Source organism: Rana temporaria, chromosome 6 (assembly GCF_905171775.1).
Source record: "Rana temporaria chromosome 6, aRanTem1.1, whole genome shotgun sequence".
NCBI classification, from domain to species: Eukaryota; Metazoa; Chordata; class Amphibia; order Anura; family Ranidae; genus Rana; species Rana temporaria.
Window position 1 is genome coordinate 2,537,515 of NC_053494.1, and position 18,550 is coordinate 2,556,064.

General features: G+C 42.6%; 1 protein-coding gene across 1 annotated transcript in view; it reads left to right on the forward strand.

The window, feature by feature from the left end:
- Positions 1-18,550, forward strand: part of LOC120942793 (uromodulin-like) — a 46,773-nt gene that overhangs the window by 12,159 nt on the left and 16,064 nt on the right. Inside the window, exons 6-9 of the mRNA XM_040355718.1 lie at positions 2,881-3,058; positions 6,746-6,883; positions 11,187-11,765; positions 12,053-12,838. Of these exons, the coding sequence (XP_040211652.1) occupies positions 2,881-3,058; positions 6,746-6,883; positions 11,187-11,765; positions 12,053-12,838 (1,681 nt within the window). The remainder of the gene's footprint in view (positions 1-2,880; positions 3,059-6,745; positions 6,884-11,186; positions 11,766-12,052; positions 12,839-18,550) is intronic.

Consider the following 18,550-nt stretch of genomic DNA (forward strand, 5'->3'; position numbering starts at 1 on the left):
TACTTACGAAGTAAACCAAGCTGTGGTGTATGTGAGAGCTGGGCCGAGGGGGACTGTCCGTCCTGGGAGCTGAGGTGTCAGAGAGTCCAGCACATGACAAGCCACAAAACAGGACCAAATACCTGGTTCCATGACTTCAATGGCAACTTGCTGTCTGGGGATGATACCTTTGCGGCTATTCGTTTAATAAAAATGCAAAAAAAAAAATATCCCCTATTTTGTAAACGCTATAAATTTTGCGCAAACCAATCGATAAACGCTTATTGCGATTTTTTTTACCAAAAATAGGTAGAAGAATACGTATCGGCCTAAACTGAGGGGAAAAAAAATTATATATGTTTTTGGGGGATATTTATTACAGCAAAAGGTTAAAAATATTGAATTTTTTTCAAAATTGTCGCTCTATTTTTGTTTATAGCGCAAAAAAATAAAAAACGCAGAGGTGATAAAATACCACCAAAAGAAAGCTCTATTTGTGGGGAAAAAAGGACGCCAATTTTGTTTGGGAGCCACGTCGCACGACCACGCAATTGTCAGTTAAAGCGACGCAGTGCCGAATCGCAAAACCTGGCTGGGCATTTAGCTGCCTAAAGGTCCGGGGCTTAACCGGTTAATGTCTAAACCACTGGCACCAAAAGTGAGCACACCCCCTAAGTGAAAATCTCCAAATTGGGCCGAAAGTGTCAATATTTTGTGTGGCCACCATTATTTTCCAGTACTGCCTTAACCCTCTTGGGCATGGAGGTCACCAGAGCTTCACAGGTTGTCAATGGAGTCCTCTTCTCCTCCTCCATGATGACATCACAGAGCTGACGGATGTTAGAGACTTTGCGCTCCTCCACCTTCCGTTTGAGGATCCCCCACAGATGACCAATAGGGTTTAGGTCTGGAGACACTACTTTACATTGTAGAAAAGTGTAATTTATTCAGTGTTGTCACATGAAAAGATAGAATAAAATATTTTCAAAAATGTGAGGGGTGTACTCACTTTTGTGACATACAGTATATCCCATAGTTTGCGGACTCTATAACTTTCCTACAGACTAAATAATATTCACTGATTTGGGTTCTTTTACCCAAAAAATGGAGCAGTATACATTTGGCTTAAATTTATGAAGAAAGATTATTTGTTTGCAAAATTTTATAACAGAAATGAATAAAAACATGACTTTTTTTTAAATTGTTGGTATTTTTTCGTTTATATTCAAAAACAATATGGTGATCAAATATAACCAAAAAAATCTCTATTTGTGGCGAAATAAAATTATATAAATTTATATTAGGTACAGTGGTGACCGAGCAATTGACATTTAAATTAGCACAGCGCTGAAGAGCAAAAAATGCTGCCGGTCATGGGGGTAAAGCCTTCAAGTCCAGGTCAAGTGGTTAAAATCATATATAGCCAGATTCAGAGAGACTTACGACGGCGTATCAGTAGATACACCGTCTTAAGTCCGAATGAGCGCCGTTGTATCTTTGCACACATTCTTAAAATGAGATACGCCTCACTGTTGCCAAGATACGACCGATGTAATTCTCCTACGCCGTCGTATCTTATGTGCATATTTACGCTGGCCGCTAGGGGCGTTTATGTTGATTTACGCGTTGAATATGTAAATGAGCAAGATACGCCGATTCACGAACGTACGTACGCCCGTCGCAGTCAGCTACGCTGTTTATGTAAGGCGTTTTTCCGGCGTAAAGATAAACCACCAAAAAGATGGCGCAGCCCATGCAAGGTATGGACGACGGAACAGCCGTCGTATTTTACGTCGTTTGCGTAAGCCATACGCGAATGGGGCTGGGCGTAGGTTACGTTCACGTCGAAAGCATTGAGTATTTGCGACGTTATTCTGAGCATGCGTGCGCATGCGCCGTACCAACGGCCCTTCATTTACATGGGGTCACGGTTACTTTACATGTAGCACGCCCACTACCTGCCTAACTTAAATTAGGGGGGGGTTACGCCAGCCTATTTCCGCTACGCCAACGTAACTTACGGAGCAAGTGCTTTGTGAATACTGGCCTTGCCTCACTATGTTACGTCGGCGTAGTGCAAATGGGATGCGCTACGCCGGCCAAAAGATACGCCAATCTACCTGAATCTGACTAATAATGTCTAAACCACTGTCAACAAAAGTGAGTACACCCCTTGGTGGAAAGCAGGTGTGATACATTTGGTGTTATCGCTCTCACTCTCTCATACTGGTCACTGGAAGTACAACATGGCACCTCATGGCAAAGAACAACACAACACAACATCAATACCCGGCCTCACAAATGAGCACAAATTCCCACAGATACCCTCCAATGATGAAGTTCAGGTGTCTCCAATGAAGGGTCCTAGTAATACTCCATCATAGACAATTGGGCTCTTCCAACCTTATGGTGACAGTTTGGTGAATACCAGCATGGCTTGTCCAGTTTGGAGTAGAGGAACTTGAGTTTCCCTCACAGAGCCCTGAACTCCACCCTAGTGAACACATTTGGGATGATTTGGAATGCCGATGGTGAGCCAGGTCTGCTAATCCAACATCAATAGCTGAGCTTACAAATGGACACAAATTCCCACAGACACCCTTCAGAGTGTTGTGGAAAGTCTTCTGAGAAGAGTGGAGAATGTTATTGTGGCAAAGAGGGTCAAGTCAGGTCCAACATTCAGCCATACATTATAGGAGTTATAGGATAGAAAATATCTAATATGTTTGGACCTAAAGACAAACTATTATTTTGGTCTGAGGTCCTTAGATTGCTAACCCTCTGAGGAAGATAGAGAGATACCACTACCTCTGAATGGATGGGATGGAGGGTTGCAACTATACATATATATATATATATATATATATATATATATTTATTTATTTTTTGTGTGTGTTCTAGGCATTTCATTACTTGGATTACACCCTTTCAATGGCACTTAACAGTTCAAAGCGTCTCTACTCTGGAGACTTTACTGACCTTGTTCACAGCAAATCTTTTTCAGTCAATGATATTTTCTGGACACTAATGATCACCACAGATGGTCGGATTAACTCTTTTGAATTTGTAGGACCTGCCGGTAAGTCGACCATTTTCTTTTGTTGTCCGGACCATTTTTATGGGGGGCAGGCATTAACACCAGCTTGATTACTGTGGACTAAAGGATGCAGGACATTGTGTGTCCCATGGACTTTGGTTGGAACAATTATGCCATGTACACACAACCGTTTTCTCCATCGGTATAAACTCTGAGTTTTTCCGACGGAATTCCGCTCAAGCTGTCTTGCATACACATGGACACACCAAATTCCGACCATCAAAAACGAGGTGACGTACAACACTACGAAGAGCCTAGAAAAATGAAGTTCAATGCTTCCGAGCATGCGTCAAATTGTTTCCGAGCATGCATGTTTTTTTTCTCCGTCGGCATTCGACAAATTGAATTTCCGATCAAATTTTTTTCCGCCATATTCTCTTTCCAAATCCGTCGGAATTTCTAACGGAAAAAGTACGATGGGGCATACAGACGGTCAGAATATTCGATGAAAAAATTCCGTCTGACTTTTTCCATCGGAAATTCCGACTGTGTGTACGCGGCATAAGTGATGACATTTTCACGATTTGACCTTTGTGTATTTATGTGCTCGGTCGTTCCTCCTGGACTCTTGTTATTCATTTAACTGCCAAAGAAGGCTACTACACTCCAGGTACCTTCAATGGATCCTGTCCATGCTCACAATCCCAAAAATTTGGTGATCCCCTAGTGGGAACATCCTGTATCTTCTGAGGCTTTTGTGCCCGGATAAAAGCACTGAGAAAAATTGTCATCATTGCTGTAAAAAACTCAGAGATCTATTAATAATTAATAATTGTTTTCACTCAGGATTCACACATTTTCCTAAATGAGTAAATCTTGAGTGAAAGTTGTGTTGTTATTGAATGAAAACATTTATATTATAGACTTCTTAAATCTAAGCAGGTTTTAGCGTATTTTCTTATTACCCACAACTGGGTTTCTCAACTAGGGTTCCTCCAGAGGTTGCTTGGGGTTCCTTAAACAATGAACATGTATTGCTTCTCAGATAAGTTCCCACTAACACCATTGATCTTTTTTAGCTATCTGTAAGGGGGGATTCATCCCAATGACCACAAGTGTAAGGAGCATTCTTCCCACTGACCATCACACTCATGTATCATAAATTGTAGATAGAGGAATTTTTAGAAGGGGTTCCCTGAGACCAGAAAGTTGAGAAAAGGTTGAGGAAGGCTGATCTAGAACTTGAAGAATGTTGGTGATAAAGCCCTAAGGTACCAAAACAACCATTGAAATTGACCAAACTATAACCAAATTGTGTGGAAACCAGGCTCATATATGACTAATTTATGTAAAAATGGCGCATTGGATGATGGGAAACAAAGAACATAATTATCAAGATATTTGGTTAAAATTGGAAGATCTGAAGACTTGGCTACCATCTAAGAGCAGACAACGAATATGACATCTAAGAGGACAAGGGGGTACTCTTTATGTCTGGAGGAAAAGAGATTTAACCTCCAAATAAGGAACGTTTTTTTTCACAGTGATGCCGCGTATATAGACGATCAGACATTCCGACAACAAAACCGTAGATAGCCTACACACGATCGGAATATCCGACCAAAAGCTCCCATCGGACTTTTCTTGTCGGAATTTCTGATTGTGTGTACACGGCATTAGAGCTGTGAAAATGTGAAATAGACTCCCTCAAGAGTTGTTCTGACCAGCTCAGTACATATTATTTTTATGCAAAATCTTTATACAGAGATATAAAAACAAAACAGTTGAGGCTTTTGAAGAAATTAAGGGCATCAATTACAAGAGACAGGAGAAAATGACAACTCCATTACCCCAATATACTCAAAATTCCCAGGATGTACTGGGGAAACACTAACTTTTACAAGCCAAGTGCAGTAAACATTTGTGCTAAATGCCCTGTACACGCGACCGGTTTTCCCATCGGAAAAACTGTGATGAGAGCTTTTCGACGGGAATCCCGACCATGTGTATGCTCCATCAGACTTTTTCCTACAGGAAAACTGCCAGGAAAAAAAGAGAGCAGGATCTCTTTTTTCCCATCAGGAAAAATCCTAGTGGGAAACCCGTTGGTCTGTATGCTTTTCCAATGGGAAAAAAAACATGCATGCTTGGAAACTAGTTGACGCATGCTCGGAAGCATAGAACGTCATTTTTTCAGCTCGTCGTAGTCTTTTACGTCACCGTTTTCATGGCAGTCAAAAGTTAATCGGACTTTTTGTGTGACCGTGTGTATGCAAGGCAGGCTTGAGAGGAATTCCGTCAGGAAAACCATTGTTTTTTTGTTTTGTTTTTTATGGGAAAACTGCTCGTGTGTACTGGGCATCAAAATATTAAACACCAATATCGATCAATAAACTAAGCAAAAAACTGAAGGCCTATGAAATCTCCCAGCTCCATGGATGTGCTTGATAAACCCCAAACTAAGAAGTAATCAGAGAACTAAGAGGAAAGGGGGAGATGAGGGAAGAATAGGAGCCAAAGATCTCCGCCATTCCCTTCCATGGGAGAAAAAAAGGGACACCTAAAGAGAAGGTGGAGAAAAAAAACAGGTCAGCAACCCTAGCCTGTTATCTTCACAAGGTTGTTAAATAAATAATAGCCATCAGAAAAAAAAAAACTAGCGCTATCATCATATTAATTGTTTGTATGTGTCAGAGGACGGGAACTCTATAGTGCCGACGTTTCGTAAAACCGTGAAAATATATCCATACACCGATAATACCACTCCTCCGCCTGTTGTATACCTTTAAGATCCAATCCTTATCCATTAGGACCACGGAGAACTTCCAAAGTAAATTAGTTTAAGAAAGTCCTGAATTCTTTCCTAAACACACATAATATAACAGGATAGTGACATTTATAGGTAAAGTTGATCCGGGGAATACCCGATTGCCTCTTTGGGAGGGTCAGGAAGGGATTTTTCCCCGCTGGATCTACTGTGGGTATCAAATGATGTATATGGAGGTTTTTGATTTATGTGTGTTTATTTTTTATTTTTTTTGGGGGGGGGGGGGTTGAACCGAATGAACTTGAGTCCAGATTAAAGCGGGGGTTCACCCAAAAAAAAAATATAATAATATTACATCTAGCAGAGCCAGCATAGTAAGGGCATTTACGTTTGGCATTTTTTTTTTCGTACATACCTTTATATTCTGTTTTTGTCCAGGGCTTTCGGGTTTCAATGACTGCGGGACTGGGCGTTCCTATCCTTCTGTTGGATGATTGACGGCTTGTGAAACAGGTCCCCTGTCGCACAATGCGCATCACCAGATGTCGGGAAATAGCCGAGCTGCGAGTCGGCACTATACGGCGCCTGCGCAGTCAGCTCTACACGGCGGGCACAGGCGCCGTATAGTTCCGACTCGCAGCTCGGCTATTTCCGGAAATCTGGTGACAGGTCAACTGTTTCACAAGTTGTCAATCATCGAACGGAAGGATAGGAACGCTCAGTCCCGCAGTCATTGGAACCCTAAGGCAGGGATAGGAAAGCCCAGTCCCGGAGTCATCAGAACGCGGAAGCCCTGGACCAAAACAGAATGTACAGGTAAGTACGGAGAAAAAAAAAATGCCGAAAGTATATGCCCTTACTATGCTGCCTCTAATGTTAAAAATTAGTTTTTAGGGTGAACCTCCACTTTAATTATGTAACTAGGTTGATAAAAATTACCCCTTTGTTTGTTTTTTGTGTAGGTTCTGTTCTTGCCCTGGAGGAACTGGTGTCAGAGCACTGGGGTTCTATGCATCTCTTCAAAAATCCCATCAAAGGAAATTATCGTATTAATATAAATGCAGGAGGCGTCCACGCCATTCGCATACAAGGATTCTCAGGTAGCAGCACTGGGTTACCTTTGCTAAAGAAAAATAATAGTAGTTGATTAATTTCCAGAAAAAATAATTTTCCAGAAATAATCAGGAGATATGGTGTGTTACTTATTTTTCTTCTGATTAATTACATCTTTTTTTTTTTTTTTTCAGTCACAAATGTACCAAGTAAGTATTTTATGTTATCAGACAACACTGGTAAAAGGTAAACTTTAATGATTTTTTGCTTCTCTTTCTAATGTATTGCACTCACTCCAGACACGTGCCACCATCATGACCAATATCACCTTGTAATTCAAATGTTCACAGCCTAGAGCAGTCATGGGAAAGATGTATCTCTTATGGTATCTTGTCATATCCTCCAAGAGGTATAATTAGGTCTTTATAGGTCTAGGTCTTTCATTACACACGTGAAATTCGTTTTTTTAACACATTTTGACAAATTGGTAAATTTGGAATTATCTGAATTAACAAAAACCTGTTTAACAAATTTTACCGAATATTTGTAAATTCATAAATTTGTAAGTGCATAAATAAAAAATGAGAAAATTAGAAAATTCTGAAATTTGTAAATTCGTAATTTCGTAATTGGAATTTGAAAACCTCAGAATTAAAAAAACCTGTTTAAATGAGTTGTAAAGGAAAAAAACATCAGATGATGCCGGCCCACCCCCCGAGCCCAAATTTTACTTACCTGACCCTTCGAGAGTCACGCGCTCGCCCCTGTCATCCTCCTCGAGTTGAAGCCCGGCTGTTGATTGACTGCAGTGGATGGATGGAAAGCAGCGCAGCCATTGGCTGATGCTGCTGTCAATCACATCCAATGACGCGGCGCGCCGGGGGGGTGGGGTCGAGTGAAACAGCGGCAGCTATGGCCGCCACTGTATCACGGGAGCGTGCCCGCAACAGCTACACACCATGCAAGCTCGTTTGCATGTCTGTGTGTAGTTGCTGCGGGGAGAAGCTGTGACAGCTGCCGAGGGACCCCAGAAGACCAGATTCGGGGCCACTGTGTGCAAAACGAACTGCACAGTGGAGGTAAGTATAGCATGTTTGTTATTTAAAAGAAAAAAAAATTCCTTAAACAAATTTTTCTTAATATTCATAAATTCGAAAATTTGTAAGTTGGTAAATTTCAAATTCGTAAATATGTAAATTTGTAAATTTGTGAATCCAAAAACCCGAAAATTAGAAATTCTGAAATAATAACTAACTACAGTATTAAATTATTGGAATTTCCTTTCAAATTCGGCTGTTTATCCCAAGTTACAAATTATCCAAAATAATGAAATCTAAACAAATGGAACGTAAGGCCCCATGCACACGAGACGCTATTACAAACGCCTCTAATCTCAGCTTTTCAAAGGCAAAAACCGGCATTTAAAACGCCCGTTTTTGCTGCGAATTGCGCTGCGTTTTGCCGCGATTTGCGGCGTTTTACCGCGATTTGCGGCTGTCAGCGTTTATCGCCAAAACACTGTAGACCCTCCCCAAGCTCAGAATCAAACTATTTGTGCCGCGTTTTGCCGCGTTTAGCAGCGTTTTGCCGCGTTTAGCGGCGTTTTGCCGCAATTTGCGTCTAAAACGCAAAAGCTGAAAGCTTCTGAACCCAAAATTTTGGGTTTGAAAAAAACGGCCCTAAACCCAACTGCTTTGAAACGCCAAAAAACGTGATTGTGTGCATGGACACATAGGATAACATTAAATGTGTTCAGGGGCAGTTGAAAAAAATGCCCAAATGCCTCTGAACTCAAGTTTAGCAGCGTCTCGTGTGCATGGGGCCTAACAAATTAATAATAATAAATAACAATAATAAGTAACTAGCAGCTAACACAGCAAACAGATGAAAACTATAAGCAAGAAAATTGTGTATGTAAAAAAGTGTAGCGCTGGAAGTGTAGCGCTGGAAGTCTGAGTCAAATGTTGAATGACCATCAGACTATATAAACAAAATAAATGTGTAACTCTTAAAATAAATGTTCAATGTGAGCAGAAAAGCAATATTTGTAGTGCAATACAAAGTGAAAAAATAATTGTGATTTTAAAGTCCATACAAAAAAAACGGTAAAAGTTCACCATATGACTAAGCACAAAGGTTATGAAAGAAATAAATCAATGAATGGAATCTTGAATCCATCATGATGATATCCATATGGTGAATGCAAATAATGATTAATAGTGAAGAGAACCGCCACCAGGTGCAATGAAGGCTTACCGGATGGTTTGAACTCAGGGAAACATATGTTTCCGTGAGTCAAAAAAACTTGTGCAATCAGGTAACAGCAACTTCTTCAGTACTTGGACAACAAAGACATCCAGATTTTCACAGAATCAAGATCTCCATGGAAGGGCGATTCAGCAAAGAGTGATGTCAGATTCTCAACAGAATGCCGTAAATATTCAAAAAAGGGGAATAGAAAGGAAGACCACATAGTGTAATTTCATAAAAATGTGAACAATATTTAATTAAGCTGAAAAACTTACATTTAAAACGGATAATGAGCGCTCTGAGTATATAGGTTGTGGCAGCAGTGGAGTCCTTTCCGACGCGTTTCGTCTCAATAGACATCGTCTATTGAGACGAAACGTGTCGGAAGGACTCCACTGCCGCCACAACCTATATACTCAGAGCGCTCATTATCTGTTTTAAATGTAAGTTTTCCAACTTCAGTGATACCTTAATTTATACTTTGTTAACCTTCTGAGTGGTGTTCCCGAGTCTGATTCGGGGTGAGATTTTTTGGCTACGATCGGTAACCCTGAGTCAGACTCGGGCTCGCCTCGCTGAATCCACAGGCATGGTTTACTTACCTTGTCCCTGGATCCAGCGATGCCGCCGCGCTGTGTGAGCGAGCGGGGCCTTGCTCGATTCACACAGTGCCTCTGTGTGCCGCCGATCTCCGTTCCCTGCGACGTTACGACGCACGGGGACGGAGAACGCCGCCAAATTCAAAAAGGTAAACAAACACATTACATACAGTATACTGTATGTAAAAAACTGCACACCCCTTTGTCCCTAGTGGTCTGTCCAGTGTCCTGCATGTACTTTTATAAAATAAAAACTGTTCTTTCTGCCTGGAAACTGTAGATTGTCCATAGCAACCAAAAGTGTCCCTTTATGTCAGAAATAGTTTTAGAGCAGCTAAAAAACAGCGATAATAAATTATAATCACTTGCAGAATTGTGCGATAGCGATTTGTGGGGAAATTCGTCATAAAAAAAAATTTCAGTGATTTTTGAGTTGATTACATTATTGAATAATTTTTATTATAATTATATTATTATTTGTTATAATTATTTATAGTTTATTATATTATAATTTATGATTTTGTTTTTAAAAAAATATCATACCTGGGATGCCTACTAGACTCTTGTTTGGTCAGATTTAAGTGAGTTATTTCTAAGAATTACAGGCCTACAGTATAAAACGCCAAATTTCTTTGCAAAATAATTGCACCGCTTTTGGTACGTAATTCCAGACAGAATCATACCGCCAGGGAGGTTAAATGTATCTGCAAGATGATCTTGTATTGCCCACTCCTCCTTCTATGTTGTAGGGAGGTTAGCCTTTAACCTTTATGGTTATTTTGAACCTCTTTATATTTTTGTTTTGTGGATTCTTGAAGGGGAATCTATTCAGTACCTGTGCCAATCACAGCACCCTGTACCATATGATAACTGTGGGCTAATCACAGCACATGATAGTAAATTGCAGCTGTTTTGAATGTAACCCATTCATGATGGTTCAAAATATTGATGTTATAATAATTATCAAGTGTGATAATCAATCTGTCTTCAGTCTTGTCACATGAAAAGATAGAATAAAATATTTACAAAAATGTGAGGGGTGTACATACTTTTGTGATATACTATATATCCGATAGTTTGTAGATGCTATCACTTTCACAAAAAAAAAAAAATTAATATACACAGATTGGGATTTTTTTTTACCAAAAACATATAGCAGAACACATTTTATGATTTTTTGGGGGGATATTTTTTTATTTATTTCAGTCTTTTTTTGTTTTTATTGCAATAAAATAAAAATAAAATAAGTGCTGATCAATCAAATACCACCAAAAGAAAGCTCTCTTTGTGTGAAAAAAAAATAAAAAATCATATACATTTCACATGGGTACAAAGCTGAATGCAATTACCAGTTAAAGTAGCACAGTGCTAAATAGCAAAAAATGGTCTGGTCATAAGGGGGGTGGGGGTAAAACCCCCTTGAGGTCAAGGGGTTAATGAATTCAGGGCCAGGGAGAGATATAAATAGAATACGGTACAGTCAGCGGTGATGGCGGTTCAGGTGATGGTGGTTCAGGTGATGGTGGCCCAGGTGATGGTGGTTCAGGTGATGGTGTATCGGGTGATGGTGGCCCAGGTGATGGTGGTTCAGGTGATGGTGGCCCAGGTGATGCTGGATCAGGTGATGGTGCCCAGGTGATGCTGGATCAAGTGATGGTGGTTCAGATGATGGTGGTTCAGGTGAATGTGGTTCAGGTGATGGTGGTTCAGGTGATGGTGGTTCAGGTGATGGTGGTTCAGGTGATGGTGGTTCATGGCCCAGGTGATGGTGGTTCAGGTGATGGTGGCCCAGGTGATGGTGGTTCAGGTGGTGGTGGTGGCCCAGGTGATGGTGGTTCAGGTGATGGTGGCCCAGGTGATGGTGGTTCAGGTGATGGTGGCCCAGGTGATGGTGGTTCAGGTGATGGTGGCCCAGGTGATGGTGGTTCAGGTGATGGTGGCCCAGGTGATGGTGGTTCAGGTGATGGTGGTTCAGGTGATGGTGGTTCAGGTGATGGTGGCCCAGGTGACGGTGGTTCAGGTGATGGTGGTTCAGGTGATGGTGGTTCAGGTGTTGGTGGTTCAGGTGATGGTGGTTCAGGTGATGGTGGCCCAGGGGAAGAATGACTGAAGGGTGAGGTCATTGTGTATTTGTATTTGCACCACCGCTGTTGCCTATGACATCTTTAGGGCCGGGGGACAAAATGTACATATCAACAAAGTGTGGTCAGCAATGGTGACACAGAATGAGATCCAATATGTACAGTTTTGTTTTGGCATCTGTAAAGCCAGAAAAGCTGGTTTAGAGGAAAGCAGGTTTTAGAATGAATGGTATTGGTAAGTTTATTGATCATGTTTTTCTTTTTCTTTCTTTCGCAATTGCAAAAGATTGCACAGATTGTCACCCTAATGCTAAGTGTGAGAAATATGCTGAGTACGAGAAATGTGTCTGCATGGACGGCTACATTGGAGATGGAAATGACTGTACTGACATTGATGAGTGCGCCTACCCTTGGACACACAGCTGTCCTGAGGGCATTTGTGAGAACACTGATGGCTCTTATATCTGCCGCTGTCCAAATGGTGGCATCGCTTTAAATGGTACCTGCAAAGTTATCAGTTGTGACAATCCCATCCCGAACAATTGTCATCGTTTCGCAAAATGCACTGATAACATTCATGGATATACCTGTAAGTGTCACGATGGTTACTACGGGGATGGGTTCCATTGTGAAATTGATGAATGCCAGACAGGTATATGTGGCACTGGAATGGACTGTACCAAGTTACTTGGCTCCTATCGCTGCTATAATCCTTGTGTAAGCCACACGGTGCTCGATGAGCCCTGGAGAAGCACAGACAGAAAGTTCTCCTCAACCAAGAACTGTGATATTTCCAAGAACGGGTGGTATCAGTTTGTTGGCAATGGAGGTGTTCGTATACCAGAAACCTGCATACCCGAAGGTAGCTGTAGTACAGACTATCCAGTGTGGATGAATGGAACACATCCGGTCATTACAGACGGCATCGTGAGCCGCCCTGCTTGTGCCAATTGGAATGGAAACTGCTGTCGTTGGACATCAACCATACAGGTGAAAGCTTGTCCATTGGGATTCCATGTGTACAAATTAATCAAAACTCCAGACTCAGAGTGCGCATTGTCCTATTGCACCGGTAAGTGATTTATTTCCTTTTCCCAGAAAAAATAAATAAAGTGTGATTAGACTTATCAAGGTTTAAAGTTCTCCAGGTTGTGGAAAATCTAAAAACAGCAAATCAAGATCAACTGGGTTTGAAGAAATTTGATTGTTCACTTCAGTCTTCCTAACTCTAAAGTGGTTCTAAAAGCTTCTAAACCTTCTGTGTGCAGCAGCTCCCTCAGCCCCCTGCCCCCCCTAATACTTACCCGAGCCCCATCTTGATCCAGCTCTCATGCAATGGGCATTAGAGCCTCAGCTCACAGCCAGTGAGGCAATTAGCAGAGAGAGGGGGAGGGGCCAAACCACAACTCTGTGTGTGAATGGTCCCGCAAAGCTGAGGCTCAGAAACAAACCAGCTTGGGTTCCCCCCATTGCAAGCTGCAAGTTGCTTGGGGAGAGAACCTCTGGGGGGATCTAGGATGGAGAAGGGCCTGGGGGTTCTAGTAGATGAGAGGCTCAGCAATGCCAAGCTGCTGCTAACAAAGCAAACAATATTGGCATTAAAAAGGGGATCAACTCCAGAGATATAAGGATAAATTCTCCCACTCTACAAGACTCTGGTCCGGCCGCACCTGGAGTATGCCGTCCAGTTCTGGGCTCCAGTCCTCAGGAAGAATGTACTGGAAATGGAGAGAGTAGAAAGAAGGATAACAAAGCTAATAAAGGGTCTGGAGGTTATGAGTAGGGATGAGCCGAACACCCCCCTGTTCGGTTCGCACCAGAACTTGCGAACACACCAAACGTTTGTGAACTTTAGAACCCCGTTAAAGTCTATGGGACTCGAACATTTAAAATCTAAAGTGCTAATTTTAAAGGCTAATATGCAAGTTATTGTCCTAAAAAGTTTTTGGGGACCCGGGTCCTGTCCCAGGGGACATGTATCAATGCAAAAAAAGTTTTAAAAACGGCCGTTTTTTCAGGAGCAGTGAATTTAATAATGCTAAAAGTGAAACAATAAAAGTGTAATATTACTTTAAATTTCAGTATGCATGTGAAATAGCGCATGTTTCCCATACATAGAACTGTCCCTGCACAAAGTGTCAATTCTGAAAGGAAAAACAGTCTTCCCCAGTGACGTAGCAGAGGGTGCGTCAGAGGGGGCGGGGTCACGTGACGGGTGGCCCCGCTTCCCCTATATAAGAAATGTCACAGCTTCAGCGCGTCATTCGCTGGGCTGTGTCCAGCGGAGAGAGGAGGTCGGCGTGGCTGCGCTCTGGATGGATGGATCTTCTCATCGCTGGAACGGAGATCACCTGTCGCTGGATACAGACAACATTGGAGCAGGGAGCTGGGGCTGAGTAGAATACCACTGCTGGATTTTTTTATTTATTTTTTTATTAATAAAGGACTTTTTTCTACGGTGTCTGTGTGTTTTTTCCAACTATTTACACTTCCTTCGTGAAATGGTAGGGGTACAATACCTCATTACCAATTCACAGGGGGGGGCAGGATCTGGGGGTCCCCTTTGTTAAAGGGGTCTTCCCGATTCTGATAAGCCCCCCGCCCGCAGACCCCCACAACCACCGGGCAAGGGTTGTGGGGATGAGGCCCTTGTCCCCATCAACATGGGGACATCCTCCCCATGTTGAGGGCATGTGGCCTGGTGCGGTTCAGGAGAGGGGGGGCCGCACTCTGTCCCCCCCTCTTTTCTGCGGCCATCTAGGTTAACGTGCTCGGATAAGGGGTCTGGTGTGGATTTCTGGGGGAACTCCACGCCATTTTTTTTTTAAATTGACGGCTGGGGTTCCCCTTAATATCCATTCCAGTCATGAAGGGCCTGGTAATGGAATTTGGGGGAACCCCCACGCTTTTTTTTATTTTTTTATGAATGAATCCTCTCTGAATTGCCAGAGCCGACAATTCATTAGAGCTGCAAAGCCGGTTTTAAATGTCTTTTTTTCCTATCAGAAATGACACTTTGTGCAGGGACAGTTCTATGTACAGGAAACATGCGCTATTTCACATGCTAACTTTACACCCCCCCTAGGTACGAAATTTAAAGGAATATTTCACTTTTATTATTTCACTTTTAGCATTATTAAATTCACTGCATCCTGAAAAAATGTCCGTTTTAAAAAAAAAAATTGCATTGATACATGTCCCCTGGGGCAGGACCCGGGTCCCCAAACACTTTTTAGGAAAATCAATTGTATATTAGCTTTTAAAATTAGCACTTTCGATTTCTCCGATAGACTTTAACAGGGTGTGCAGCGGCTTTTCGAATTTGCCGCGAACACCCCTAATTGTTCGTTGTTCGCCGAACAGGCAATGTTCGAGTCAAACATGAGTTCGATTTGAACTCGAAGCTCATCCCTAGTTGTGAGGAAAGGTTGTGAGCTCTGAACTTTTTTTTTTTTTAAACAATGGTTTTTATTGAAAAATTTTCAAACGTACATAAAGAAGAGTATAGCATTCAGCAATTACTGTATGACCATAGATTGATGCATAGATGGTTCGTTAAAATTCGTAAAGTAGCTCAATAAAACAGTGACATTTTTCAAGAGTAGGTGCACTTCACAAAAGGTTCTACTAGTTTTGAAAGTAAATGAAGCAGAAACATCGTGCATTCCAGTTCAATAACAATTCTACATGACACACCGATTAATATGACCTATTCACAGATATACCGCAGCTTTGGACCATTGAGACCAGGGTTGCCATAAATCCAGCTTCTGCTGGTATTTGCCCTCACTGGATGCTAGCATTAATTCGTAGTTTTGGTGTGTGTTCACCTGATCTAGGGTGTGTTCAACGGTCGGGGCGTGTGGGGTTTTCCAAAGTATCGTAATGGATAGTCTGGCTGACAGGAGAATATTAGTCACTACCACTCTGTAGGGTGGAGGAACGTCCTCTATCGTCAAGTTTAATAAAGCCAAGGCAGGTGTTGGGGGCACCAATTTGTGAGCAATATCCGTTATGATGTGGAATACCGTCTTCCAATAGGGTTGGATGAGCGGGCATGTCCAGAGAATATGCAATAGGTCACCTCTGTGTTTACTGCATCTCCAGCAAATGTCAGTCGACATTTGAGCAAAACAGTGTTTCACCCTAAGATAGTTGAACAATTCTGTATATTTAAGATTAAACTTCTCTTGCAGGCGTGGAAAGGATGATAGAGACCCCTCGTGGAGAATATCCCCAATGTACTTTATACCCTGAGATTTCCAATTAGCGAGGGAAAGGTCCGACGTAAAGTGTATTAGCACATCTATCGGGAGGGGTGGAGAAAACATGAAGTCTCGCGTTTTGCCTATGTTCGCCAATTTCTGCCAAGCGGTGGCAGCCACCTTCATTGTGGGGGGAAGTGATTTGGAGACCGGGATTCCCACCGGAATCCCCAGCAGCCAACTTTTCAGGTCATGATGGTGGAGTACAGCTGTTTCCAAGTGGCCCCAAAGAGTGGTTGGGGGCACTCGGAACCAGTCTCGGAGTTGCGTCAATACCGAAGCCCAGTGATAATCCTCAAAATCAATAGATCCGGCCCCTCCCGCCAACTTGTGTTTGGTGAGCATGTGTTTGGCGCACCTAGATTTTTTCCCTTGCCACAGGAGTCTATTAAGCAGTGTTTGGAGGGATCTGAAGTATGATTTTGGTATGGGTATAGGAACGGTGCGAAATAGGTACAAGACTTGGGGTAAGTATAACATTTTAAAAGCCGCCAGCCTCCCTGACCAGGATAATTCATGTTTGGCTAGTGTTTGCGTGTCTGATTGGAGTTTGGCAAGGAAGGGTTTAAAGTTGCAAGCAAAAAGAGTTTTTATCGATCTCGTTAATTTGATTCCCAAGTAGGATATAGTATCGTCCGTCCAAGTGAAGGGGCATTGGTTTTGTAGAAGATGTTTAGAGGTAGCATCAAGTCCTAAATCTAAGACATACGATTTACTGGCGTTTACTTTGTAGTATGAGATACTACTAAACCATTGGAGAGTATCATAAGCTTCTATCAACGAGGATGTGGGATTCGTCAGCATGAGGATAACATCATCCGCGAATAAACTAATTTTATGATGTTGGGAGCCGATATTGAAGCCGGTTATCTTAGGATTTTGACGAATGTGTTCCGCGAGCGGTTCAATTAACAAGTTGAAAATCAACGGGGATAGTGGACATCCCTGTCTCGTACCGTTGGTTATAGTAAATGGACGGGAAAGCATGTCTGCTGAGAAAACTCTGGCCGATGGCGTGGAATATAGCGCTAGGATAGCCTTTAATATTGGACCTTCGAATCCGAACGTTCCAAGTACTTGGCCGAGGTAACCCCAATGAATCCTGTCGAACGCCTTCTCTGCATCCAAAGATAGGAGCAGAGAAGGCGTTCCCGTCGATTCAGCATGGTGAATGATATCGATTAGTCTCCTGGTGGCGTCAGACGTTTGTCTGCCCGATGTGAACCCGGATTGGTCACTGTGTACCAGAGTGGGCATAATCTCACGTAATCGTGTGGCAACTGTTTTAGCATAGATTTTTAAATCCAGGTTTAAAAGCGAGATGGGGCAAAAGTTCTGAGGATGGACTGGGTCCTTCCCCGGCTTGGGGAGGGTAATTATCACTGCTTGTAGGGTTTCATTCGGAATTGTGGAGGAGGTAATAACGTTTTTATAAAAGGAAGTCAAGTGGTGAGCTAGTAGGTGGCTATACTGTTTGTAATATTCCCCGGTAAGCCCGTCAGGGCCCGGTGATTTACCCATAGGGAGTGAGGCTATAGTCGCCAATATTTCCGTTTCTGTGAAGGGGTCATTCAGGCGGGACAGCTGTTCAGGTGTTAGCGTCGGCAACTTCACATGGTTAAGAAAGTCAGCAATCTCGTCAGGGGTGGGTTGATGGGTGTCGGGGTCCCTCTGTAAGTTATAAAGGTCGCTGTAGTAGTCGCTGAAGGCGTCTGCCATTTTCTGAGGGTCTCTAAGTTCGGTATTCGTGTGTGGGTGATATAGACGATCTATTCTATTTTTTGTCCTGCGACCATTGATGCGTTGAGCAAGAGCCTTGCCCGCTTCGTTTGAGGTGGAATAAGAGGCAGCTTTCAGCTTCCTCTGGGTGCGTTCAAAGGCGTGCAAGAGAAGTAATCTCAATTCCTGCCTCAGGGTTAAGATTTCCGCTGAGCGCGTCGGTAACGTGTGTTTTTTGTTTTGCGTTTCTAAGTCATCTATCCGTGAGGTAATTGTGTCGATCCGTAGAAGTCGTTGCTTTTTGTGTTGAGAGCTAAGTTTAATCAAAGTTCCCCTAATGCACGCTTTATGCGCATTCCACAGCACTCCCTGGTCAGGCACTGAGCCTACATTGGTGTCAAAATATTCCGTCAGTCGGTCGGTGATTTCTGGGGTGTAGGAAGGATGTTGGAGGATAAAATTGTTCGCCCTCCATAGGCGGGACTGTTTCGGTTTCGGGAGATCCTCCCAAGTTATCGAAACAGGGGAGTGGTCTGACCAGGAGGTGGTGTGGATGACCGCCGTGCTAATGTCTTGGAGTAGCCATTTGTCTGTCAAAAATAAATCGATACGAGAGTAGGTTCCATGGAAAGGAGAGAAGTAAGAGTAATCCCTCTCCGAGCCATGTAAGCATCGCCATGCATCAAACAAATCGTGTGTGCTCATGAATGCCTTCAGAGGGGATTCCCTGCGTTTCGTTGCAGAGGTGGTGTCCAAATGGACCTCCGGTACCAGATTGAAGTCGCCGCATATAAGCAGGC